Consider the following 26,772-nt stretch of genomic DNA (forward strand, 5'->3'; position numbering starts at 1 on the left):
CCCCTGTTGCCTTTTAACTTTACAGAAAATAATCCTCAGGCATGCTGTTTCTTTAGGATCTGACTTGCCCATTCATCTCGGATTTTCAAAAGTCAGCAGAAAAGGCCCCCAGCCCTGCTCCTTCCTCCTCCTGAGCCCCGCCCCCAGGCGAGTCCCTCCCCCTTCCTGGACCTGTTTGTCAGAAATACCAGGGGTCCCTTGAATTTTGTTTTCCTGCTTCTTGGCAAGGGGCACCCCCAGGACTTCTTTGAAAGTTTTTACTTGGGTCTTTACTTGAATTTAGACCCTTAACCTAGCAGTGATGCTGAAAGCTAATCCTTGATTTTTTTTTTTCTTTTTGCTGAGGAAGATTTGCACTGAGCTAACATCTGTTGCCAATATTCCTCTTTTTTTTTGCTGAGGAAGATTGTCGCTGAGCTAACATCTGTGCCAATCTTCCTCTATTTTCTATGTGGGACGCTGCCACAGCATGGGTTAATGAGTGGTGTGTAGGTCCATGCCCGTGATCCAAACCAGCCAACCCCAGGCTGCCGAAGTAGAGTGTGCGAACTTAACCGCTATACCACTATACCGCTGGCCTCCTCTTTTTTTTTCGCTTGAGGAAGGCTAGCCCTGAGCTGACATCTGTGCCAATCTTCCTCTACTTTTTTTAATATATGGAACGCCACTACAGCATGGCTGGTGAGTGGAGTAGATCTGCGCCTGGGATCTGAACCCACGAACCTGGGCCACCAAAGTGGAGATTGTGAAACTTTAACCACTGAACCACAAGACTGTGCCCTTGATTTGGGGTTTTAAGCAGGAGGAAAAGCTCTAAATTGGCAAAAAAGGAGAGAGCAGATGGCCTGGGTTCCTGGGTCACAGCTGGCTAGCCCTCTGCTCCTTACAGGGTCTGGGATTGTACACTAAAGCTAAATAGAGGATATAAGGTTTGACAAGGATGACTATATTGGGCATAGGCATGAGCAGTGGCTCAGAGTATTTGAAATCAGAGTGCATGGCCAATACTGCAGGGCATTCATCATTCAGAGTTAGATCTTAGAGGGGCTGGCCCTGTGGCCGAGTGGTTGAGTTCACACGCTCTGCTTCGGCAGCCTGGGGTTTCGCCTGTTTTGATCCTGGACACGGATATGACACCGCTCATCAGGCCATGCTGAGCTGGCATCCTGCGTGCCGCAGCTGGAAGGATCCACAACTGAAAAAGTACACAACTGTGTACCCGGGGGCTTTGGGGAGAAAAAGGAAAAAAATAAAATCTTAAAAAAAAAAAAAAAGTATTAGGTCTTAGAGATGCACAGATGACAAACAAGCCCTGTCTTCCTGGGCTGGAGCCTAAGACCCGCATTAGGGTCTCTCTTCCCTCTTCTACTGGACTCTATTGCTCTCCCCTGAGGGGCTGCCCCTCCTTGGCTCCCTCACCCAGCTCCCAACTAACACCCACCAACCTGCCGTCTGCCTCAGGGCTCCAGGTTCAGCTCTAAGACGTGCTCACCCCCGTGCCCTTCTTTCTCCTATTTGAATGTTCGGGTGAGTAATGGGCGAGGACACGAAGGAACTGATGAAGGGTTAGGCAATGGGACCGAATGTCTTCTCCCCATGCTGTTGTCTGCCTTGAATGGCCACCGCGCACAGCTCACCTATAGCCCCGCGTCCTTCAGCCTCACTGTCTCAGGGATCTCTTGCTTCCCTCCTCACCCCAAACCCCGTTTGGTTCCCCTGTCGTACCCTTCCACACCACCCTGTATGTGTTTCTCCTCCGTCACCTATACTCAGTTTGTAGATAACTATCTGATTGCTATTTTGGTTGCGTTTTTCTCTCTCCTGTTTCCATTTGGATGTTAGGCTCCAAGAAGGTGGCAATCATATTTATCGTGTTCATCGCTCTGTCCCGAGTGCCTGGGGCCTACTTAGAGCTTAATAAATATTCATTGACTGAGTGAATTACTTTATCTAGCCCCAAAGATGAGCCAGTTTGCGCTGGGGATACAGACATGAAATTAGATCTGTCCTTGCTTTTGAGTGGCTCCCAGGCTAGTGGGGAAACAGATACGTAAAACGCTGGCTTAGGGAGTTTGTATGATCCACACCGATCAATCCTGTGGGGAAGGGAGGAGGAGACCATCCATGGCCTGGATGCAGAGGAGGATGTTGTGGCTTTTAAGCTGGATCTTAAGAATTCATTCAGTGTTTTTAGGCAAGACACCAGGGAGGTTACTGCCAGGAGAGGAATAGCATGAGCAGTGCAGGAAGGCAGGAGGTGAGGTGTTTGGGTAGCTGGCACGTCGGAGCCGCTGTGGGGGAAGGAACGCAAAGCTGGACGGGACCGGGGCTGGGAAGGCCTCGTATACTGGGTGCAGGGTTTGGACTGAGACCACAGGCTGCATGAAGGCCTGGTGGGTTTCTAAACAGGCAACTGAGTTTGAGATGGTTGTCTGTAACCCGGAGGCCCAGAGGGAGATGGTGAGATGTGGGGGCACGTGGCTGCTGCAGCGGTCCATTCTAGAGAGACTCCTTGTCCGTTCAACCCCAGGGGACGCCAAGAGGGCCAGGAGCTGGGAACCCGCTAGGCAGGTGCCACTCCTCCCTGCTAGAGGGAAGCCCTGCCTCCACCTCCGGGCCGGGCTCCCTCTGGGCAGGCGCCTACTGGGGACCTTTCATAAGAGCGGGGCGCCCCTCACCTGCCATTTCCCATTTCAGATCGGGGGATTTTCTCCGCACTTAGCTGCCCCCAGGTCTTAATCCTGAGCACACCTCCATGCCCTGCCCCATCTTCTCTCTTCTGGAATGTCTTCTCCGGCATCTTACTTCTTTTCTTCCTCTCTGCTCACCGCTCCTCTCGTGTGGCCACACATATAATATGTCTTCCCTTTAGAAATCTCTGAAAACAGAGATAAGCAAACAGAAAAATATCATCCTAAATGCCACACCCTTTGGTAGCGTTTTCTTCTAGCATCATTCTGTGCTGGTGTATAAACATATGTATTTTTTTTTTTAGCAAAAATAGAATCATACTGTCTTATAATCAGCCCTTTTTTTGGAAAGCACCAGATCTCCTCCACTCTTTATTTTCGTTCAGCACAGGAGCATAACGAAGGGGTGGCTTGGGGGATAGATGCCCCCCAGGAGCCAGTATGTGCATGATGCCATCACTCTGAATTCTAGCATGGCATCAGGGTGCGGAGAAGGGGGTACATCCCTGGGTACCATGTATCCTTACTATTGCTAGCATGTATTATTCATTATTATTAATGAAAAGGCTACTGTTTTTTAAATGCTTACCATGGGCAGTTAATAATCACAACTTTGTCAGGGAGGCATAATTGTCTCCACTGTATAGAAGACAGGGGTTAAGTTAATTGCCCAGGGTGGCATAACCATGAAATAAAAATTCCAGGCATTTGAATACGTCTGCAAAGCCTGTGCGTTTCATCAGTCCACGCCACCTTCTCTCACCAGTGCACGTGTCTTTCAGCCTCTGTCCCAAGGAGCTAACGGAACTTTGCTAATGGGTGGGAATTTGGAGGATGATGATGGAGCTGGGACAAAGATGGGGAGAAGGGACCACCCTCCCCCCAGCCTATATGTCATGGTGAGCTGGTAAATGTTTAACAACCAGCAATCCCAGAAGAAAGCCCTGCTCGTTTCCATGGTGTAAATACTTTCACTGTGGCTGATTTCAGGCCACCCAGGAGATGTCACTGAATGTGGAGTTGGGAAGAGGTGTGCAGTAGCACGCCATCATGGGGCATTTCCACCACACAGGTACAATTGATGTAAAATAACCCCAAGAGCATAGATAATGGTAAAATACAGCAGAATAATTAGGATGTGATAAATCGTGAGAATGTATTGCCTTTGTTTCTTATAGAATTTATTTAATTGTAAGTTTATATAATTTAAATTTTAATGATGGCTGTGTTTAACAACCGGCTGGCAAAATTCCTGAAATTTGAGCCAGCTCTATCCAGCATGCCATTGCAATATGGGATCTACCTGCAAATTAGAAAAAGGCGCGCCCTCTGGGTGGGCACTGATCTGTGCCAGGGTGCCCAGCTCGGCCAGTGGATTGTGGGCTGGAATTAAGCCCCTATTCACTCTCTCAGCAGGATGTCCTCGTGCAGGACACAGCCTACACAACTATACATGATCGTCTTTGGGAGAACAGGCAACAGACACTCTAAATCAGCACCACCCAACAGAACTCTTTGCAAGGATGAAAGTGCTCTCTATCTGTGCTAAGACGGTACCCACCAGCCACCCGTGGCTGCTGAGCATTTGAAATGTGGCTAGGGCAACTGAGACACTGAATTTATATATGTAATACATATAATAGGTAATTATGTTAATTTATATTTCTATTATATTATTATATGTATAGTTGTAAAATATACAAACATCAAATTTCTCTTTTTAAGTGTACAGTTCTGTGGCTTTAAGTACATTCACCTTGTTCTGCAACCATCACAACCATCCATCTCCAGAACTTTGTCGTCTTCCCAAATTGAAACTCTATACTCGTGAAACACCAGCTCCCCATTTTCCCCTCTCCCAGTCCCTGGCTATGTACCATTCCACTTTCTGTCGCTAGAAGGTGACACTCTAGGTACCGCCTGTAAGTGGACTCATTCAACGTTTGTCCTTCGGTGACTGGCTTATTTCAGAGTGATGTCTTCAAGGCTCATCCATGTTGTAGCATCTGAGACACTGAATTCTTAATTTTATTCAATTCTCATTAATCGAAATCTAAATAACCACCATGACTCATGGCTACTGCACTGGGCGCCACCACTCTAGAAATGTTGCAGAGAAACTGTTGATTAAAATGGGGAAGGACAGGCCCCTGTCTTGGGACTTGTGTCCTAGGTTTTACGTCTGTCAAAGAGAGCTGAGTGCAGGCACAGTCCCAACCCTGGGACCCCGGGAGTCAGGAAGCTGGGAGCACTCCAAGGCGTGGCTTGATGCAGAGCTGAGGCTGGGAGGACTCAGAACTTGATGTGGGGCGATGTAGCTCAGGCAAGCTAAGCACATGGGAGCCAGTTTGGAAGTCCAATCTCTGGGGGAACTGGTGTAGAAAGAGCCGCGCTCCATCACCACTCCATGCAAACTTGACTGAGCTCTCCCCTCAGCCTTGCTGTGTCCTCTGAAAGACCCCAGGGGTGTGGTATAGGGGGAGGGGCGCCACGAGGGCCCTGCTGCTTCAGGAGGGGAAGCTTGTGGTCTGCAGCTGCCCTTGATCCTGTCTTTGCCTGGGAATGGGAGTGGGGGACAGACAGGAAGCAGAGGTCGCCCAGTCGGCTCCCCCTTGCCTTCCAGAGGGCTCTTCAGGGTTCGAAAAGGGATAGCCAGGTGCCTGGGCCTCAAATAGAGCCTTGATCTAGATGTTCCTGGGTGGCCGTGTGCGTCCTTGGAATTCCCTGTGGTCAGTTTGAGTCATCCATTCATGTCTTAGAAAGGGCGAGGCTGGGAAATGGATATGATGGCCTGGATGCTGCAAAATAGCAGATAAGATTCCAAAAATATGTTTGCATTGGGTTTAGCGGGCAGCAGTTAAGAGCAAGGGCTTTGCTCTTGGCCAGCTCTGAGTTTCGATCCAGCCTCTGTCACTTACTAACTGCAGAAACTTAGACAAGTCCTTTCGTCTCCCCTAAGCCTCTGATGCCTCCTCTGAAAAGTGAACTTGGGGGTTATTATGAGGATGGATTTAGACAACATGAGTCGCATTTAATAAGCTTTCAGTGAATGTTGGAGGACAGTAACGATGATTACAATTACTCTTAGTTTTTACTTGCTAACCAGATTATCTCCACATTTCCTTGGAAGGTTGGGGACAGATGTGTACTTCCTGAGCACATGGGCAGCAGGTGTTCTGGGGGTTTTCTCTGCGGCAAGGGAGAGCCGCAGAGACACTGGACAAGCCAGGAGAATCTTCTGGAGAGTGACTTCTTGGCTCTCTTGTTTCAGTGCCAGTGGAAGACCCTTCCTGCTCTATGTGGGCCTGGCCCACATGCACGTGCCATTGTCCAGGACCCAGCTATCAGCGGACCCACGGAGCCAAAGGCCATATGGGGCAGGTCTCCGGGAGATGGACAGCCTGGTGGGCCAGATCAAGGACAAAGTCGACCGCATAGCAAAAGAAAACACATTCCTCTGGTTTACAGGTTAAGTAGTAAAACCCAGCCAGCCTAACAGATCTAATGGATAACCCTGCGCACGCTCCCTGAAGAGCAGAGTCTCGCCAAGTGATCCTCCTTATCAGGGCAGGGGCTTGCTTTGAACCTGGGGACTGGCTAGTGTTTTTTGGTTTGAATGCTGAGCACCTGTCCATTGAGGCCTCCAAGCCTGAGCTGCTGGAAAGGTCTGCACAGTGAGAGAGGTCCCCTGCCGGCCCCTTGTGTATTGATTAGGGCCAGCTGGGTATTGCTCCTAATTGTTAATGAATGACTCTGACCTTGTGAACCTACATGGTCCTAGGGCAGTTCAAAGATTCCCTCTTCACCTTCCTCCCTGGTCCCAAAGACTCTGTTTGCCCTGGCTCACCGGGTCACCTCTTTTGGCTGAGTGGAGCTGAACTAGAGAGCCATTTAAAGGGCCCACACAGGCTTTGTGGGTCTCAGGTCCCTGTCTGGAATGAGGACAGTGGAGACCTGGGTTCGAATCTATATGCTACTGTTGGCAAATTTCCTTTAACCTCTCTGAGCCTCTGTTTCCTCATCTGCAAAACTGAGCTGTGCTAGAATCCATTCCACAGCAAGGGGAGGATAGTGAGAGAATATACGCGAAGCGCTGGGCGCGTCATAGGTGCGCAGTAAGTAGCTGCTGGGCTGATGACACGTGATGGGCTTGCCAAAACTATATAAAAAGGCAAAAGCCTGTAAGACAAGAACCTCAAGCCGGGGCCTCCCTCTCTGAAGGCCCAGCAGAGGCTGGCCTCATGGAAGCGGGAGCTCTTCGAGAGGGGGGATCACGTTTGTTTTCACAAGCCCCTCTTCTAGCCAGTCCCCTGCTGTACACAAGGATTTGGGCCAGAGAGAGAATTGGCGGAGATGTCCACCAGCCTGTTGACCATTACCTGTTGCTTCTTTTGGTTTCAAGGAGACAACGGCCCGTGGGCTCAGAAGTGTGAGCTGGCAGGCAGCGTGGGTCCCTTCACTGGATCGTGGCAAAGTCATCAAGGTAGGGGGCACTGCTGGGGTTGGTGCATCCGCTGTGGGTGCCGAGCCTGGGCTGGGGAGTGAGGTTCTTCCTCTGGGAGGACCAACTTGTATCCAGGCCGTCGGGGCATCAATGTGAAACAGGGACAAGTTACTCACCAGCCGCCAACTCCCAAAGAAGAAAGAAATTGGGGCAGAGAGGGTTTCTGTGGAGCAAGACCATCCCTTTCTCTCCTTCTCTCCCAGGCCTGCCGCAAGGGACCAGCCCTCTCCCTGAAAAGCCAATCACAGACCTTCCAACAAATATGCTTTGCCTTTTCTTTCATCCCGCTGCTCTGCTCTTCCTCCTTCCTTTCTTTGAAAAGTCATCCCTCTATCTATCTAACCATTAATTCATTTCATTCATTCAAGAAATGCTTACTGCACAGCTATGCAAGGTTCCTATGTATGTGATCTCTAGACCTTATAATCACGAAAGGTGGGAGGTAGTAATAACTCCATTTATAGATGAGGAAAGACAGAGGCTCAGAGAGGTTAAGTAACTTGTCCAAGGTCACACAGTTTGTGAGGATGGAGCCAAGCTTGCTACCAAAGTTAAAGTTGGTGATCTCCCCACGACCCCATACTGCCCCCCTCTATTTAAACATCCTCGGTCCCCTAGGCCAGTGCCCATCTGCTCTGGGACAGTTACCCCACAAGGACCACACTTTGTGAGAGAGCAGCCATGCGGGAGGCCATTCGGCAATCTGGACAAAAGGCTTGAAAAACATGCATGCTCGTTAATGTATCAGTTCCTCCTCTAAGAATTTGTCTTAAAGAAATAATTCACCAGGTGCATAATGATGTATGTGAAATAATGCTCATTCCAGTAGGTTTAAAAAAAAACAGTTGAACATAACTCAAGCGTCCAGCAAGAGAGGAGCGTTAAGGAAATTATGATACATTTATTTAAAGAAATGCTAAGGAACCACTGAAATGATGTGTATTATTGACCTGGAAACATTTACATTAAATGCTTTTCAGCGAATAAAGCAGGTTGCAAAACAATGTGTAAACTATGATTTTATTATATAAAAATAAGCATACTTATTTTCAGAAAAATCTTGAGAGGCAATAAACAATGGATTAGCAGTAATTACGCTGGGAAGGGGAGAGAGGGTTTAAGTGTGATTTTTTCCACAACAAACTGGTATTATTTGTATCCTAAAAAATTAAAATATGGGGCCAGCCCAATGGCACAGTGGTTAAGTGTGACATTCTGCTTCGACGGCCCAGGGTTCGCCGGTTCGGATCCCAGGTGCCCACACGGCACCAGTTGGCACGCCATGCTGTGGCAGGCGTCCCAAATATAAAGTAGAGGAAGATGGGCATGGATGTTAGCTCAGGGCCAGTCTTCCTCAGCAAAAAGTGGAGGATTGGCAGCAGATGTTAGCTCAGGGATAACCTTCCTCAAAAAAAAAAAAAAAAGAAAAAGAAAATAAATTTTTTAGGAGGTGCTTGTATCCAAAGGGTTCAGAGGTGGGCTTGGCAAGATGACCCCTTGGAGCTGGGTTTTCCCTGTGGTCCAGCTTGCTCCTGAGCTCTGGTGCCCACTGTCTCCAGGTGAAAGGATGGTGCTCAGGTGCTCAAACCCCTTTTCATATTAGTCTGGCAGAATGTTTGTAGTTACCTAGAAACTGGGACATCGACGCATCTTGTAGCTCATGGTGAGAAAAAAGTGCCGACCATTTTTATTTGTCGACTTTTAACCTGGTGTCCCTTGGATCAGATCCCTTGAGAACTTTACAAGTGAGTGGCTGCTGGGACTGGAGCCACGTCTTGCGTGTCCGGAGGTTTGAGTTGGGAGTCGGGAAAACTGGGTGCCACCTCCACTCAACCCACGCAGTGACCAGATGACTTCATCTCTCAAGCTCGCGGTGCTTCTCTCTCTCTATCAATTTCTTTGGTTCCCTCCAGATCAAGAACGCCGCAGTTTAGTTCTGGCGCCTGGAGAGTTGGGTCAGGAAGAGGTGCTAAGATTGGAGCTGGGTAGAAATGTGTCTGAAACCTGCGACAGCAGCCTAGAGAAATCAAGTGTGAGCTGGGAGTGGTTTTGTGCATTAGCTGATTATAATTCCTCTTCCTGTACCTGGGATACCCTTGGGCCAGGCTGCCATCTTCAATGCTCAGTTGAAAAGCCTGGAAGAGCCTAGAATCAGAACTCTCAAGGGTCAAAGTCCAGAAGGCATGGAGACCAAGGATGAGGGGATAAAGATCCGTGAGTGAGCGGCTCTGTGGGGAGCTTTCTGCTCCCTAAGAAGATGACCTCTACTCCCTTATCTCAGGACCTACCTTATCTTGTCTCTTTCCCCCTTACGAGGCAGTTTTGAAACAGTGAATCAGGTTTAAGGATGTGGCCTGGGACCCCATTCTTCGATGGAAGAACTTTACCTTATGAGAAACACATTTACTGACTGGGCAACCTCTATCTCTCCTTTTGTTCCATTTGTTGAGCAACTACAATTGCCGGGAAGTGTGTTCAATGCCGGGGACACAAGGATCAACCAAGCCCCTGGCTTTGAGGAATGACAGTCTAGAGCAGTGCTTTTCAGACTTTACTGTGCAGATAGTCCCCTGGGGATCTGGCTAAACCACAGTTCTGACCCAGAAATCTGGGATGGTGTTGGAGATATTGCGTTTCTTACAAACTCCTAGATGATGCTCATGCGGCTGGTCCAGGGCCCACACTTTGAGAACCACCAATTTAGAAGATCCACATCTAGACCATTTGAGTCTAGAGTCATCTGAGTCTAGAACTTTCAGATCTAGGCCAGGGCTTATCAAGGTGTGTCCCCAGGACCAGCAGCATTAGCACCACCTGAGAACTTGTTAGCAATGCAAATTCTAGGGCCTTACCCCAGACTCACTGAATCAGAAACTCTGGGGACCGGTCCTGGCAGTCTGTGTTGTAACAAGTCCTTCAGAAGATTGTAATACAGATTAAAATGTGAGAGCCACTGGTCTATCTACTGTCTGATACACCAGGCACTAGTCACACAGGACTATTTATATTGAAATTAAATTAAAATTCAGTTCCTTAGTCACACTAGCCACACTTCAAGGGCTCAGAAGCCACATCGGCTGGTGGTTACCATGTTGGATAGTGCAAATATAGAACATTTCCATCATGGCAGAAAGTTCTCTTGGACAGTGCTGGGAGCAAACATGTAAGCAGCTGATTATAATACAAGTGAGAAGCCTGTGGTAGAGGGGAGCACAGGGGCATCTCACCCACGTGGGAGGGGGAGCAGAAGGCTTCCTTAGTGGTCTGAGTTTTGAAGAATGAGTAGGAGGCAGCCAGGATTTGCTGGGGAGGAGGTTCTGCGTAGCCTGGGCAAGAAAGGGAAAAACAGAGAGCAGGAGCTGCCTGGCTGTCTGTGTCCAGAGCTCGTGGGAGCAGGTTGAGCAGAGAGATGAGGCAGAAGGGAGAGCCGAGGCTAGCGTTCAAAGGGCCTTTCTTTCAGGCAAACACTCTTGGCCTTAATTCTAAAGAAATATGGAATCATGGAAGGATTTTTAAGAGTGAGAGTGACATTATTCAAAATTGGGGTGAAATTCACGTAATGTAAAATCCACCATTTAAAATCGTACAATTCAGTGGCATTTAGCACATCCACCATGTTGGGCAACTATCACCTCTGCTGAGTTCCCAAACGTTTTCATCACCCCAAAAGAAAACCACGCACCTTTTAAACACTAGCTCCCCATTTCCCACTCTCCCGGCACATTGTTCAACTTTAAAAGACCCCTCTAACATTTGTGGGGCTGAGAGGAGAGAGAGGGGCTGGGACTCAACTCACTTCCACTGAGCCAAAGACGGCAAATGACAGAAGCGAGTGGTGGAATCTCCAGGAATATCCCAGCATCCCACAAATGGCAGGGTTGGAGGAGACCTCAGTGGTCTTTATTCCAGCCAGCCTCTTGGCCAAATGAGGAAACTGAGGCTGAGCAGGGTGAGGGCTCTCCCGAGGCCAGCCATGGACCGAGGGGGCCACATGGTTTGACCACCACCAGTTCATTCCTCTTGACCCACGTGATTGTTATTACTCACTCCTTATTACACCGACAGCCTGCTCGCCATCTGGAAAGCCCTGTCTTGCTTCTTTGGACTGCCTGGTTGTCAAGCAAAATGTCCTTAGCCCAGTGACAGTCTGAATCTTTCTAAATTCAGACAGGGAGGCGGAAAGAGCTAGTGGCTTTGGAGGGCCAGGCAGGGTTTGAATCTCGACACGGCTCAGGACCTGGAGCCTGCCGGGTCCTCCCCGCTTGCAGCCCAGTTTCCTTCTCTGTGCTGTGGGGTGGTGGACCCTTTCCTGAACTGTTGGAGGATCCCCTGGGATCCAGGAGGCACCGAGCCTTGCTGGTTTGGCCTCTAGTAACCCCCTCGAAACCCCATTTCTTTACTCCCAGCTGAAATGAACTGGAGACACTCCACAAAGGGGAGAACTGGAAGGGGAGCGGAAGATGCCCCGAAAGAGATTTCCCTGCTCAGGAGTCGGGCCTCTTCAATAACACGTGGATGACTTTATGAGCGTTCTGGGCCTCTGTCTCAGGAACCTCGCTCTGAAGCTGGATTTCCGTCATCTCAAGAGAACACTCTTTTTGGACAAGGCCTTGCACAGACGTTGCTGCTTGATGTGGTATCTGTGGGGCACAGCACTTGAATTTGTGGTGTGCGAGGGCTGGATGCCATTCTCTTCTTTTCTCAGGAGATCCTGAAGGCCAGCTTTGCCTTGGGGTAAACGCTTCCCCCTCCTCATGCTCCAAACCTGCTTCCTTTCAACTATTCCTCAGCCTTCCCTCTCCTCTCTGCCCGGAACGCGCTGGGGGATCTGCGAAGGCAGAGCCCTGTGTGGAAGCAGTGTGGCCAGGTGCTTGGGTCACGGCAGGCTGGGGTCCCTCTGGACCACCTGCTCCTCCTCGTCCATATCCCTCATAGGGGGATGCAATGCCTGCACATCCTGCTGTAAGGGGGCCAGTGTCGAGAGCAGATGAAAGAGAGAAGACAGTCAATGTTTTCGCAACGGAGTAGGACAAACAGTACCCAGAGCCCTGCGTCTTTCTCCCCACAGCCAGCCTGCTACGTCAGGCCACGTGCTGCCTTCCCCTGTTCCCGGGGCCCCCAGGCCCCCCTCCTTGTCTTCCCTTTCCTTTCCTGGCCAAGCCGCCTTGCTCAGCTGATGGGATGAGGCAGCGTCTCCTGGAGTCATCTTTTCACCCCGTGCTGGAGTGAGGATGCTCACTGGGCTTGGCTTGCACCCTGCAGGGGTGAGACGAAACTGACCTGGGGGTGGGGGGCAGAGCAGAGCAGCTGTGCCTCCTCCCATCCGAAGAGGAGAAGAGGACAGGAGGTGCGTGCCTACTGCTGATATGGAGGCTGCAGCCTGAGCACAGGCCTGGCTCAGAGCCCCCGTCCCTCCCCTCCCCACTCCAGACCCATTTCCTACCCGGGACAGAACCAACACCTTGTTTGTCCCCTAACTGACTGCTCCTCTGTCTGGAAAATCTTTTCTTGTTTTATTTGAAGAGCAGAACTGTTCCTTCCTCCCCCTTGGTGATGAGGAAACATTCTGTTGAACTTGGCATCCTCAGCTTCTAGGAGACCTTGGCTGTTCGTAATTTGATGCTATCAGGTTGTTGCATAACCTTTCCCACTGGGAAGTGGGCTCCGCATCCTGGGCCTTCTGTCCAATTTAGGGTAGGGGGTGGGGCAGAGAAAGGTCAGAGATGGGGTTGGGTGAGGGAGGGATGGACAAGGGATGTTGGCTGTTGGCCCTGGCTGGGGGCAGGGCCAGCTGGTGGGGACCCAGTGGAAGTCGAATTGTGTGTCCTTCCGGGCCTTTGGCCACCAGGCTTGGAATGTCCCCATCACCGCACTCAAGGCCACTCCAGGCCAGCCAGAGTCTTTGGTTCAAACAGAGGCCTGACTGCCTTGTATTTCTAGAAAACTAGTATGCACGGCGGGCATCGTTTGGCAAGGGCACGTATTTATATTTAGAAACGAAGCCTGCTTCTTTAGAAGGTTATAGAATGTGCACTCCTCAGACAGCCGTGTTCTTCTATCCGGGTCGCAAACACAAAAGCCTTCGTGGGCCAGGCAGGTAACGTGAGTGAACAAATGCTCGTCTTCATCAGTGGTGGGCCGTGCTAGGGATTCAATAGGCTGGAGAAAGGGCCCTATCTCATTACATTCAAAATTACTTAAAAAAAAAACAAACCCAAAACCCATGCATGCCAAGCCAAACTGCCAGAGGGCTGAATTCAGTGTGTGGGCTGCCAGGTTGCAAATTCTACTCTTTTCTGTCTGTAGGGGACTTTGGGTTTTTTTGATTGCACTCGTTGGGTACTTCTGTGGCAGGCACTATGCGGAAGGACTCTGCTTGGAACTTTCTATACATTATCTTAGGTAACTTTCCCCACAGCCCCATGAGATGAGTACAATCATTTTTCTCCTTCACAGGAGATGGAGACTGGGAGAGGTTAGGAATTTTGCTCAGGGCCGCACGATGCAGAGGAGGACACTGGAGCTGGCATTGAGACCTGCCTGGCTCCCTGGGCGTCCTCCTGCTTACCTTGCTACTCTGTCTCAAACTCTGGTCCTCAGGCCGTTGGCATTCGAATCAGAGCTGCACCCTAGACTCATTAGATCAGAGTCTCTGGGAGTTCTCCTGGGGGTTCTTTGGTACCAAGAATTTTGCCAACCTCCTCTTTAGCTGCACTGCCCTTCTGACTCAGTGCAACATGGCCTTTAGTCCTTTCCGGGGAAAACCGCTATTCCTAAGCGTAGGCCGGGGGGAGTCTTCCTCCGTCTGCCCTGTCTTGATGCATCACGGAATGCCATTTCACTTCCGCGGCAGGGCAAGAACAAGTAAGCAAATTCATGAATCATGATTCTGTTTATATTTTGGTTGCGGAAGCTAAATATTTATTGCTTTAAGTAAGAGGTTCTGCCTTAATTAGAGTCATAACTAACCACAAGTGCATTGAAATGCATTCTCATGACCAGAAGACATGCATTTCTCAACAGAAAGCCAAATGCAACCAACACTTTTCATGTGCCAGGGCCGCTGATCAAAGTATTGAGGTTTATCTAAACTGACAAATAGCTTTTGAAATAAACAAGTGCATAGAAGTTTCATTTAGGGACTTGTCTATTGTTCTTACTATAACTTAGAGATTCACATTTATGATCCAATGGCATTAGGGTATAAAGGTGTGGGCGATATAAAACCTGTGGTTAAAAAGCATGGAGGCTATATTTAGTTTTGAAATTCGTTGTGTCCACTTCCTGATCTTTCTTCTCGACCCCCTTCCTGTAGAATGGGTCCTCTCCACATTAAATCACCAAGAGAGCTTTAGAAGATATTGACGTCCAGGTTCCATCCTAGACCAATTAAACCACAATCTCTGGGGAAGCGACCTCGGCATGGATATTTTTTAAAAGTTTCCCTAGTGATTCTAATACGCATTCAGGAATGGGGACCGCTGTCCTAGAAGTTTTAATGGGTGAGAGTGCTGGCTGTGTAGTTAGACCTGACTCTACCATTTGCTAGCTGGGTGACCTTGGATAAATTACTTAACCTCTCTGAGCTTCAGCTTCTTCATTTGAAAAATGGGGATACTAGTGTCTAGCTCGCAAGGTCGTCATAAGGATTAAATGTGACAATGCCGGGAAGTACTTAGCATCATGCTTAGGAGTACTTAACCTGGTGCTTAGGAAGGGCTCACTAAATAGGAGATACTGTTGTTACTGTCATGATGTTTAACTTGGGGTGAGTGTCCATTAGTAGGAGCGGGTATCATTGAAGAGTATGGGGGAATACAGCTGTTCTGGGATTGAGCCTTTGCTGGTGCAGAAAAACCACAGTGAACACTGTTAGGGCTTTCTGATAATCAGACACTTGATTGTCGAGCGTCAACCCTGGGGATCCACAGAGGATGCTAGTTGAATCTTTTAACATTTGTCCACCCTAAGCAATGGCATGGGATTTGGAGTGAGACAGTGTCCAGGCTGTGGGAAATACATTTTTTATAATTGTTTACCCCCTCTCTGGACTCTTAAGAGGAATTCCTTCAGAGTCCAAGGTCTGTGGGTATGGCTGGAATATGTAATTGTGTCTGTCCGTCAAAGCAAGAACCGACAGTGCAGCCACTACCAGCTGGCCGCTCTTGACAACAGAGGGGGGACTGCCCCTCAAGTGGCCACACTGAGGGCTTCTCTCAGCCAACTTTTTCCTCTCTTTATCCTAATTCCTGAATCTCCGCATGGGACTCTCTGCTCTGTTGACATATACACATTTTATAACGGACTGAATGCCTCCCAGCCCCTCCAGCTTTCAACCCACTTCTGAAATAAGGCGAACACGTTGGAATATTTTTCTCTGAAAAACAAATTAGGAAAGTTAATCTTCTGAAAAAGAGCAACACAAGAGACTGTGACAAATGAGCAGACCCCTTAGTGGTGAGGACCAATTAGCAAATTTATTAATTAGGGGCTAGTGTACCCTTCTGGAAACATCCTGGAGGCAGAGACCAAATCCTGTGTGCTGACTCGGTGCCCATTGCCTACCGCAGCGCAGGCACCCAGCTCCTGCCTTCTGGTTGATCGTCAGAACTATTGGCTTGTTTCTTAGAACTGAAGCCTTCACCTTTCCTTAGCATCTGGCCTCAAAGGCTAAGCAAGTCCGTTTGAATTCTGTGCACCGTGGACATGCAAACAAACGGACTCCGTATTTTCGCCCGCCCATCCCCCAAGCTTCAAGACAAATGCCCTCCTGGGGCAGGAACGATCTTCAGAGCCCCAGCATGTGCAGTCGTGGATGCTTCCTCCCTGCTCTTTGGCCTTAAGCTGAAGCATAAGTCATGCATTCCAAAGCCACATGAGAGTGCGTTTTATGCTTGCTGCAGTTCTGGATTCTGTTCCATGTGCGTGAATAATTGGGAGTGGGCTCTGTATGTCTTTATGGGAGGTGTGGCTCTCAATGTGAAGAATGTATTTGAGAAATCTTGGGCCAGGTCAAAGAGCTTCCCATTCAGCCTGAACAACTCCACTTGGTTTCGAGAGCCCCACACCCTTAAACATAAACAGTCCATACGACGTGAGCTGTTTTGTTTCTTACTTCAACACTTGGGGGACTCCAAAGCTGGCTAGGAGAAAATCTCAAGAACGCTGAGCATTTCCGGTGTGGTGTGCCGGGCCAGGGACATCAAAGGTTCCGTTTGCTGCAGTGTGAGCGCAGAGCGACAGAAGCCTTGGTCTTCTGCCCCCTCCCTCTCATCATCATTGCTTTCATTATTCGCACCAGCCAAACTTGGGAAGTTGAATGACCACAGTATGTGTGAGCCACATCCAGCGTTTGCCTTGGAAGGGCTTTCCACACGCTAACTTTGTGGAATCCTTGGCTCCACTCGGATGAGGGTGGGATGTGTGTGGGAGTGGTGGGGATGGTCATGGTTAATTCAACACAACATGTATTCAGGATGTTTCCATAAAGCATGACCTCATCTCTTCCACCCCGCTGGTCATCATTATACTGGTGGTCACTTTGGACTTAGTGGTTACAAAAATAATTCCTTTAATTACCAAAGTGGAAATTCATAGATTGCACATAGATTGTTCTTACCTCCCCGCAAGAGGCAAGAGGTCAGAGCTATTACTAACGCTGTCTCCACAACATCAGAACAATTTATTAGTTCAAGGAAAAACAAAGCAAAGCAAAGCAGAACAAAATACAATAAAATCCAGGCCAGATCAGTTGTTGGGCGTTGGGCAGATCAAATAGCTGGGCAAGTTTCTGCTTTTCTCTGTTTTTAAATAATTGTATTTTTTCATCCTGAACAGTCACATTATGATGAGTAGGAAGATAAATTCATTTACTCAACAAATATTTATTAAGCACCCACGAATTGGGTGCACAAGACCGATGGAGTCTCCTGGAGGGGATATGAACCATAAGCAAGTCAATAAAGCAAGCAGACGATTTAAAGTGTTAAGTGTCATGAAGAAAGCAAATTGATGCGATTCAATAGAGAGTGACTGAGGCGACTACTTACATAGGTTGAATCCAGTAACACAAAAGCACGTGTTGAAAGACATTAGCTAATTGAATAAAAATAGCTGCTTACTAAAAGAAGTCGTTCCTTTGTTGGAATTATGGGAAACTCTTAGACAGTCCTCTTGGAGAGGGACTGTTGTCCCCGAGACTAGCTCTTACATGGAAAGAAGTTCTGAGGTACCACTGTTAAAGTTACCAACTGCCTCTCCTCCTTGCACAGGGGGAAGTCCAGCCAAGCAGACCACCTGGGAAGGAGGACACCGGGTCCCAGCTCTGGCTTACTGGCCTGGCAGAATCCCCGTCAATGTCACCAGCACCGCCTTGTTAAGGTATAAGACCCCACCTACCTTGAGATTTTGGGGTTTAGAGCGAGAAAAGTCATGGGCGCTCGAGTGGCTAGAGACCTCGGGAAGCTCATCCACTGCCTGACTTTGCCTGACTTTGTTCTCAGATTCTTCCAAAACTCTGACTATAGCAGCGTGGATCCACCTGGAGGCAGTTCCGTGTGCCAGTTAAAGCAAGAGTGTGGTTGGGACTCTTCAGACCCTCCTGTGGGTTAATGTCCGAGGGCAGAGGGGACTGGGCTTGTTTCACGGCCCTCATTACTGAGTCGTGGCAGTGCCCACTGAAGAGCAAGCAGCAGAGAGAGCAGCAGCAGCATCTCCCCTTTAGGCTGGGGCAAGCTGACGGGAGAGAATAGATCATTTGCGCCGTAATTTTTCTATCCTTGGGGATAGGCATGTCCCTGGCAGCCACACAGCCCCAAGAAAGAAATCTAAATGTCCACTTGCTATGGAAGGGAGGGAGCAGGGAGGCGGCCCCACCACTCCAGGAAGGAAAGAATGAATGCTTAGGTGAGGACATTCTTCCTACCTCTGGCAATGAAGCTTCTAGAATGAGGTGAGTCATGGGGTGCTTTCTTTACTAGGAGGACAACTGTAAATGTGATAATATCTCACCATCACTCTTACATCCTTATTCAGGCACATCCAGGAGGCCATCTCCTTGGCACAGATCTTGGCTGTGGTGTGCCCTTCTGAAAGCAACGCCATGCAGCTATGTACCCATGACTTATAATGGGGACTTCTCATGAGTTCTGATGAGGACTTCTTCTCCATGGTTTTGCCCCTGTATTCACTGACAAGGGGACCCTCCATAGGAGCTGGTGCTTGCTCACGTACTCAGAGAGGTTTTGGTCTGGTTAAAGACCGATTTACTAGTTCCAAAGGTTCCTCACCCTTAGCTGAATGGGTTCTAGCTTAAAGAACACAGCCTTGGAGAGGACAGCAAGCTGCGCTGGTTCCCTCCCGCATCCCCAGCCCGGGTGGGAAGGATGGGAGAGGCTGAAGCCGAGGGGAAAGGAAGGATAAACAGCTCTGATGGCCAAGGAGGCGTGGGCAGGCACTGTCCTTGACAGCCTGTGGGCCCCCAGGACTCCAGGTCAGCCCTGTACAATCAGGAGGGGGCAGTGTGCTGTCAGGGGGTGCCAGCAGGTGTGACAACAACAGCGCGTGCTGGAGTCTGTGATGTCAGGCTGGCTGGGAAGAGGGCCAGGCGGGCTGCTTTTTATGGGGCTGACTTGGTGCAGTCAGGCCAAGTGTTCACGGGCTGGGCCGCACATGCACAAATACCTCGGCCATCTCTCAAGTTACATCACTGACAACCAGGCACGCACTTCTCATTTGAGAACCGTTTGCGCCTACAGTCAGCTACGGCGCTGTGGTGAAATTGCATCATCTCGTGGATAATTTAGGGCTCAGAGGTGACAACTGACTTAGGGAATAGTTTGGTGACTGAAGGAAGCGAGTCTTGGTACAGGTAGTATTTGCTTGAGGGCCCCTGAAATTTTACCAGGACAATACCGATATACCATATCAGCACCTCGTGGATATTTTTTGGCATATAAATTACTCTCGATTGTAGCAGGACAGTTTGTCTCCATAGAGTTCACCCTCTTGCTGTTTCCCCACATGAATTCATGTAAAGGAAACTTAGGTGGAGTGTCCTTACTGCCAGGACAGGCTACTGTGTGTCAACTGCCCCTTTCCACGACTCCTTCAGGGTCAGCTCTCAGGAGAATGGCCTTACGATCCATTTTCAAGAAACTCATGCAAATGCTTCACGTTCTTGGAAGCCCCACCAGGCACTCCCTCCCAAAGTGCTTACCACCTATTCTAGTACTTTATTCCTCAGAGGGATATACGTCTTCTTCCGGGTCAGAGATAACTTCCTTAAGCCACTCAGAGCTAAGGCGAGAGTCCCTTAAGCCTGTGTTCTGATGACCCTGAGGAATTATGGGCATCAGAAAGTAGAGAAGTTGATATAAGTACTCACACGAATACAGATAAGTAAAAAGTGTGTTGGAGGGGCAGGGGAGACGGGATCCACACTAATGCCATTGGTGACCTTTTGGAGACACTCAGTGTTAATATTTTGGTGCGCACCCATGTGACGTAATAAGATCAAAGGAAGGTGTTGCACATGCCCTGACCCCGAAGCCCAGTGACACAACTGCAGAGTGGGGGAAATTCATTTATTCAACAAATATCTATTGTTGTGTTCAACTCTGGGTCCAGCGCTGCTGTAGGGACTGGGACATAGTAATAAGCAAACCAGTCAGAAGGCTCCTGGTGGAGAGGAGCTAGCATACCTTCAGGACGGCCGGGCTTTGGCAGCACGTGTGAAAACAGCCTAGTGGTTTGAACCTAAAACTCTAAAGTAGGGTTTCTCAACCTTGGCACTGTTGGCATTTGGGGCCAGATCCTTCTTTGTTGTGGGGACTGTCCTGTGCACTGCAGGATGTTCGGTAGCATCCCTGGCCTCTACCCACTAGATGCCAATAGTGCCCCCCCGCCAAGTTTTGACAACCCAAATGTCTCCAGGCAGTGCCAGATGTCCCCCGGGAGGACAAACTCACGCTGGTTGAGAACCACCACTTTAACGTGATTTCTCTTAGCCAGAAAGGTGAACAGTCTGCTCTGCATCGGAGCTGGGACCCCCCGTCTTTGTTCAGAACAGAGGACCTCTCTTGTGGAGATTACGGGGCCAGTACGGGGTGACCAGGATGGTTTGGTCTGAAGGACTTGAAACAATCTCTTTTGAAAAGCAGTCATAGCTGCTCTTTAGCCAGCAGAGTTGATCCCCCAGGGGTGCCTCGTGGCTCTTTTCCGATCCAAAAGGCAGTCAGAATGTGGAAGGCGGATTCGGCTGGTTCTTTACTGCCTTGAGGCACAGAACCAAGTCCCGGAAATAGAAGCTACAAGGATGCTATGTTCATGTTGGTGTCCTGTGGTTTAGGTGTCACCCCCTAGGCAGAGTTTACCCACAAGTCCCCTTTCAAAGAGCCCCCCTCTTCCCTGTACCTGGCAGTGGTGGCGGGGTAGGGGGAGATGGGAGGTGGTCTCACACCCACCCCTGCTCCTGGCTACACCCTGCTCTGTACCAGACGTGCACACTTTGCTCTTGGGCGTTCCTGATGCTCTGGGACCCCTGTGCTCCCTGAAAACTGTGCTGCTGTGCCCTGCTGGCCTTTAAGAGGGACCTGAGGGGAGTTCTGGGGGAGACTGCAGCCTCTCAAACCCCTGCAGCGGGGCTTAGGCCAGGAAGGGGTGGGTACGCAGCTTCTCCCAGGGTAACAAGAGGGGACTACAATGCAGGAAGAAACTGACACCTAAATGCTAAAAACGAACTGCTCCCCACGTCCCGGGGACAGTTCCCACTCTTCCATGGTCTGGAGGAAGTTCCGCTTTCCCCACCCTCACTCCAGACAGGGAGGGGAAAAGCCTCTGCTGTGTCCAGGCCCATGCACCCCCAATCCTTCCTCTAGCAACCCCTCACCTTTCTCACTTCCCGTCTTCAGATCACATCCGCCTTCTTCCCAGATAGAATGTCCCCCGCTTCTAGGAAACACCCTTCCTTTGCCCTAGGATGCACAGCACCCCAGCAGAGCCAGCACAAGATCTCAGTTCCCATCAATGTGTCCTGAGGTCCAGGCTGTTCTGCTGGGACAGCCCCCGTGCGGACTTTCAGCCTCCCCCACTCGCCCGGGGCACGGCCCCCCACCGGGGCACGGCTCTCCTGCATCCTCCCTCCTCTCTGCACCCAGGTTCCTTTGGCCACTCTTTGGATAAGAACACAAATCCATGCACTTCTTCTGAACGACCTTCAGCGCCCTGGGCTGGCTGAAGCCATATTAAGCAAAAAGAAAATATTTTCACATGGGCAACAGAACCTGCAAAGATGTCTCCTGCCCACAGTGATGGCTGCCCCTTGTGTCATTGCACAGGGTTCCCTCAGTCTCTCCTTCCATGAGCAGGCTCTTGGCTGCCCTTCTTGTAATCAAAAGGCCCAGTGAAGTGGGGTTTCCTCCTTACAGAAGCCAGGGCTGATTTTTCTGTCAGGTCGGTGAGGCATCGTGCCCGGGCCCAGGAAACTTAAATTTAGGGGCTCATGAGATTTTTATTTTCTTTTAAAACCAGAAGAAAAGAAAAGAACTTTTAGGCTGAAGAAAATGGTTTCATATAGTCTTTCTATATATTCATCATTATGTCAATGCAGTTGCGAAATATAATTTTTAATATTTTGTATGGAGCAAGGGGCCCACGAAGGCCAACTACCCAAGTCCGCCAAAGTCAGAATGTAGCCCTGGGGAAACTTGAAGATGTAGATTTTTGGGTTGTCTCTTTCTCCAAGGTTTCCAAGACTCCCAGGACCCGTTTCTTAGGTGAGATTTGAGGTTTGGAGCAGCTGGGGTCCCTTCGGTAGCCAGTAGAAGCACTGCTTTCTGCAAGTTCACACCTCGGCTGGGGGCCCGGCCCTGGGATGGCACCGGGACTGTGTGTGCTGGGGAGGATCTCCGTCTTCCAGGGTTAACCTCAGGGGCTTAGCTTCCTCGATTACACAAGGAAGGACTTTTTCATAGCCCAAGCTTGGCAATCAGTGCTGGATTGGCAAGTCACCAGAGATGCTGAAGCTTTTCTCACGGGCCAGAGGTTTTCCTTGTGCTCTGGGTGGACTAGGTACCTCTGAAGTTCCTGCCAAATCCTGAGACACTGGGGTTCCGTGAACATTAGACTCAGTGCTATGTAATTAGGATGCTAAGCCTCATGATAGAGGGGGAAAAAAATAAGATGGAAAAAGAAAGTAGATCATATATTCCCAAATCTAACGCAGATCCTGTTTTTCTGGCTCATTGATTTGACTCATCTGTGACGCCAGTCTCTCTTAGGGACGCAATTTCGAGAAAGCTCAAACAAACAGCCCCAACCACCATGGCCTTTGGGACTGAACTGTAGCCCCCCATGCTGCCCGATTTGTGGCAGGAACCTTGGACTCCGGACAGCTTTCTGGACTGTGCTGTACCCTGCAAGTGCTTACTCTGCACTTCTCGACTCGGCATCAGTGCGGGATGCCAGCTCCTGGAGCGCGTATCTCAGAGATAAACCACCAGCTATGTGGACTGTGAAAGCCAAAGGCAAACCAGAAACACTCTGTACTGTGGTCAGAGGATAGATTCCGCCTGGGGTCATAGCCGAGTCCTGGAGAGCAGAAGGAGGCCAGGAGAGAGGAGAGGGGCCCCATGACAGGTCGAATGACAGGTCCCTCCTGCAGCCCGTCTTGAAGGGTGGAAAGCCCCTCCCCAGACCTGTGGTGGGGAAAGAGGAGGTGTGGCCCTTAGGGCCTCCCCAGGAGTGAGTCTGAAGTTTGCTGCTGGGCCCTGTCTCAGCGAACCAGGGCCTCTTTCCTGGGGAAGTGCACCCCCAGCGTGCCCCTGTGCTCCTGGCTCCATCAAGTCCCACTCGCTCTCAGTTGGCCTGGCCCTCAGATAAACAGCTCTGTTGACAGGGCGGCCCATCTGTGCATGCGGAAGAGTTTTTTCTGACACGAACACAGCAGCCTGGAGGGAGATGTGCCCTACAGCAGGGTAAAACTTGTAGCACATGACTTAAAAAAAAATCACATTAACAAACTCCACCGAAAGGTTAACAGTGCTTGCCTTTGGGTGATGGACTATTTGTGCATTGTTTTCGCTTTTATATTTCTGGATGTCCTATTTTTTTTCCCCCTACCATAAACATTTACCACTTTTAATGGGAAAAAAGAGCTAAAATAAAGGAGTGGAATGTTTCACATATCATGGCATTCTAAACAAAGACTAGGTATTTGTGACACAGAGACCCAGGGAAAGAAAAATGAAGTGAACATTCTCTTGCAGGCACCTGTTGAACACTGTTCCCTCTCAGCGAGTGACTGTGGCCTGGTTGGTGGCAGGTAGAAATCCTTAGTTCTTAGATGGGTGTCTCTGTGAATGATTATAACACAAACATCCAAAGGGCCCTTTCTGCCTGTTGGCTTTCTTCTACATGCCTTACTGTGTGTTTTATCCGCACGACCATGCTGTGAGGTGGGCACTGTTATTATCAAGCCCACTTTAGAGAAGAGAAGTCTGAGGCACTGAGAAGCCAGATAGATGACAGCACTGGGATTTGAGCCCAGGCAACACCCGGCCGCAGAAGCTGGGTGCTGAACCACCGAGCCATTCGCCTTTTGTAGGAGCAGAAATCCAGGTGGAACCTGAAGGAAGGACAGGCAGGCAGAGGGGGCAGACCATACGAGAGGCTGTTGGTGCTCAGTCTGGGCTGGTTCAGGTGGGTCTTGACCACAGCATGGTCAGGGAGAGAGTCTGGGAACAGCTGGGGCCAACGCTGTCTTGTTCTTCCTGCAGTGTGCTGGATATCTTCCCCACGGTGGTGGCTCTGGCTGGGGCCAGCCTGCCCCAAGGCCGGCACTTTGATGGTCTGGATGCCTCTGAGGTGCTCTTTGGTGGGTTGCAGACTGGGCACCGGGTAAGTGGAAGAGGTATGTGCCCTGCCTGGGCTCTCCACGAAGTTGGCCTGCCACCTCTCATCTGGGAGCATTTGTGTGAGCAAGCATCCTCAGAAGATACATGCAAGTGGCTGCTGAAGATCCAGTTTGAGAAACCTCAAGGGTGACTCCTTAGAGATGAACCTCTCTTTCCACCCCCCTCCTCCTCTTCCCCTATAATTAATCCAGTTTGTCAATCCACATTTATATTTAACAATTTGGCTTAGGGCGGGTGTACATTGATGCTTATTCCCTATAACGTATGGGTTTTTTTCTCACAAATATTTAATTTTCTGACAAAATGTATGCTCCTGGCACACTTTTCTTAGATGAGATGGCTGACCAGTGTCTGTGCCATATGTGTTGTGAGGCTCCCCCACTAGAAGCTTCCTGAGGGTATGGGTCTTACCACCGAATTCTCAGTGCACCTAACACTGTGCCTGGCATCCAGCCAGCTTGCAGTAACTGCAAACTGGATGAATAAATGAATGAATAAACAAATGAGTGAAAGAAGGGACGTTCCCCAGCTTCTGGAGGGCTCAGCACACACACGACTCTCCAGCCCCTGCACTAGCTTGGGCTTCTGCCTCCCAGCATCCCATTGTCCCCTCTTCATATGCTTTGAAGCCCTTAATGGCAGCAACAGCCAGGAAATGTCAGGCCTGATGGCCTTTCCCTGTCATTTCCGTGTGTTTTCCTTTTGCCAAAAGGAAGAGGAAGTGGGAGGAGGGAAGGAGGCTGGCGGAACCCAGGGCCCCCTTTGTAAGGCCCTGTGAATACATGGCTTCTCAGTTAAGGACTCACACATCAAAGAGTCTATTTATGTCTTTACCGAGGGTCACATGGAAGTGACTCAAGTGCTGCTCAAAGGTACTGTGGCGGTTACTGAAGCTGCCCTTCCCTCTCTGCCAGTCCCAGCAAACCAGCACCCTGGTCCTGAGTGGGCCATCAGTGCTTCTGTGAGCACTCGTGTAGTTTCTAGGGGCTGTCAGACGATGTCTGGAATGTCCTCTGAAGAAGGAGTGCTTCTTGCCAGAATATCTGACCCTCTAGAGCTGCAGACCCTTCCAGGCCGAGCCTTACTCGGGAGCAACAGCCAAGCAGGAAGATGGTTTCCGCCTCCAGGCTGGAAGTTTGCAGTATGTCACCCTGGGGGGTTATCGAAGACGTCAGTGGAGAGGTGCTCCTGAGTGTTTATTACCATAGCTACTAATAGAATAATTGGGGTCACCAGGAAGTGCTTCAAGGACTGCGGTCTCCTTGACGTTGTCGGTCCGCCGGTGGAAACCGGTCCCTTCGTGAGCTGACTTCCGTTCTCAGATGGGAGAGCGCTCTTTCTCTAGTTGCAGCCTTCTGCACACTCAGAGAGGCCCCATCTTCAGGGCTTAATAGCCATCGGTCTAGTGCCCAAAGGGGTTGGGCCCAGGAACCAGGTAGAAGGACCAGATACAATCCACAACACCATGTGGGGTTTTCATGGGGACATATGATGTGTGGTAACGCAGCTGCAGCTGGGCTCATTTGCTCCCTAACCACACCCCATGGGCCAGAAGGAAACAGCTATAACTTACTGCTTGCCGGAAGCTGCTGATGGTAATCGTCAAGAGTGAAAGCAGTTTAGAGCTGGCACCTGTGGGTCACACCCAGCCTCCCCGAGCACCAGATTCCTGCAATGTTAGTAAAGATGCTTGAGATAGACTATTTGGAGTTTGAGGGCAACAGAGGTAGTGGTTGGCCCTGAATCTGTCCTTGGTCTTTTTTGGTCAGCCACTAAAGAGACAAGAGTAAATCGCCTCGAATTTGCTGAAGGGAGGCCAGGAGGTAAAAATACAAGCGACTATAGAGATGCGCACGCATAGACCCATGAGTATCGACACACATACATACATGTGCACGCATGTATTTGTCAACAATTTGTCTTCACTCTTAGATGTCCTGGGCTTACAGGATTCTAATATGGGTCGGTTTAGAAAACCATTCCAGTTTCAAGAAGCTCAAAGTAACTCCTAGGTGGTGATCCAGAAACAGTATGCAAATACTTCTCAGCAACTGGGTTCTTCCCTATCTTGCAAATGAAGTAACCGAAAGTTGAAGAGCTAAAGCAATCTAGAGCAACGTAGTCTCTGGCAACCTCCCCAGGCCCTATGCTGAGAGGTTCCAAGGCAAATAATGGGCTCTTGGTTTTCCTGCTGGATGGTCTGCTCACTACCCACTTTATCGACAGCAAGGGACATCATGTCTGTGCTGTGCAAAACCCACAGCAGCTGATGCCATGCTGCACGTTCTTGCATCTGCTGAGACTTCTGCTTCTGATCCAGATAGGTCCGTGTCTAGGCAATGAGGGCAGCCAAGGAGGGAGAGGGGAGCCGGGAAGGAGAGGGTGCACAGCCTGGCACCATATGTCCCATTTTGTGCTTGCCTGACTCCCACATGGAAGCTGGAGGTTGTCACCACTGGTCAAGTCCTATCTCAGCCCCAGGTTGCCAGGACCAGGTCCAAAAACTGTCAGCAAAGGGAAGGCTTCCTAAATGGCTCTGCAGCTGCCCAGCCCAAACCAGTCTGCGGCTGCTGTGGGTCATAAAATGCTTGGCACACCCTTGCAGGCCATACGTTGAGGAAACTGAAGCTGGGTTTTAGTCTCTGGAACACTGATCACTTCTCTT

General features: G+C 49.8%; 1 protein-coding gene across 9 annotated transcripts in view; it reads left to right on the top strand.

Annotated features, from left to right (window-relative positions):
- ARSG (arylsulfatase G) overlaps nt 1–26,772 on the top strand; it is a 109,361-nt gene that overhangs the window by 70,626 nt on the left and 11,963 nt on the right. For 7 of the 9 annotated variants that reach the window (XR_011493905.1, XM_044745612.2, XM_070483483.1 and 4 more), the window contains 4 exons: nt 5,962–6,158; nt 7,093–7,173; nt 17,466–17,574; nt 23,970–24,090. Coding sequence is in view for 8 of the 9 variants with exons in the window: in XM_044745612.2 (XP_044601547.1) it covers nt 5,962–6,158; nt 7,093–7,173; nt 17,466–17,574; nt 23,970–24,090 (508 nt within the window). In the remaining variant the exon portion in view is untranslated. Of the gene's footprint in view, nt 1–5,961; nt 6,159–7,092; nt 7,174–17,465; nt 17,575–23,969; nt 24,234–26,772 lie in introns of all 9 variants that reach the window. The other 2 variants (XM_044745613.2, XM_070483484.1) reach the window with 1 other exon arrangement.

This window comes from Equus asinus, chromosome 13 (assembly GCF_041296235.1).
Source record: "Equus asinus isolate D_3611 breed Donkey chromosome 13, EquAss-T2T_v2, whole genome shotgun sequence".
Classification (NCBI taxonomy): domain Eukaryota; kingdom Metazoa; phylum Chordata; class Mammalia; order Perissodactyla; family Equidae; genus Equus; species Equus asinus.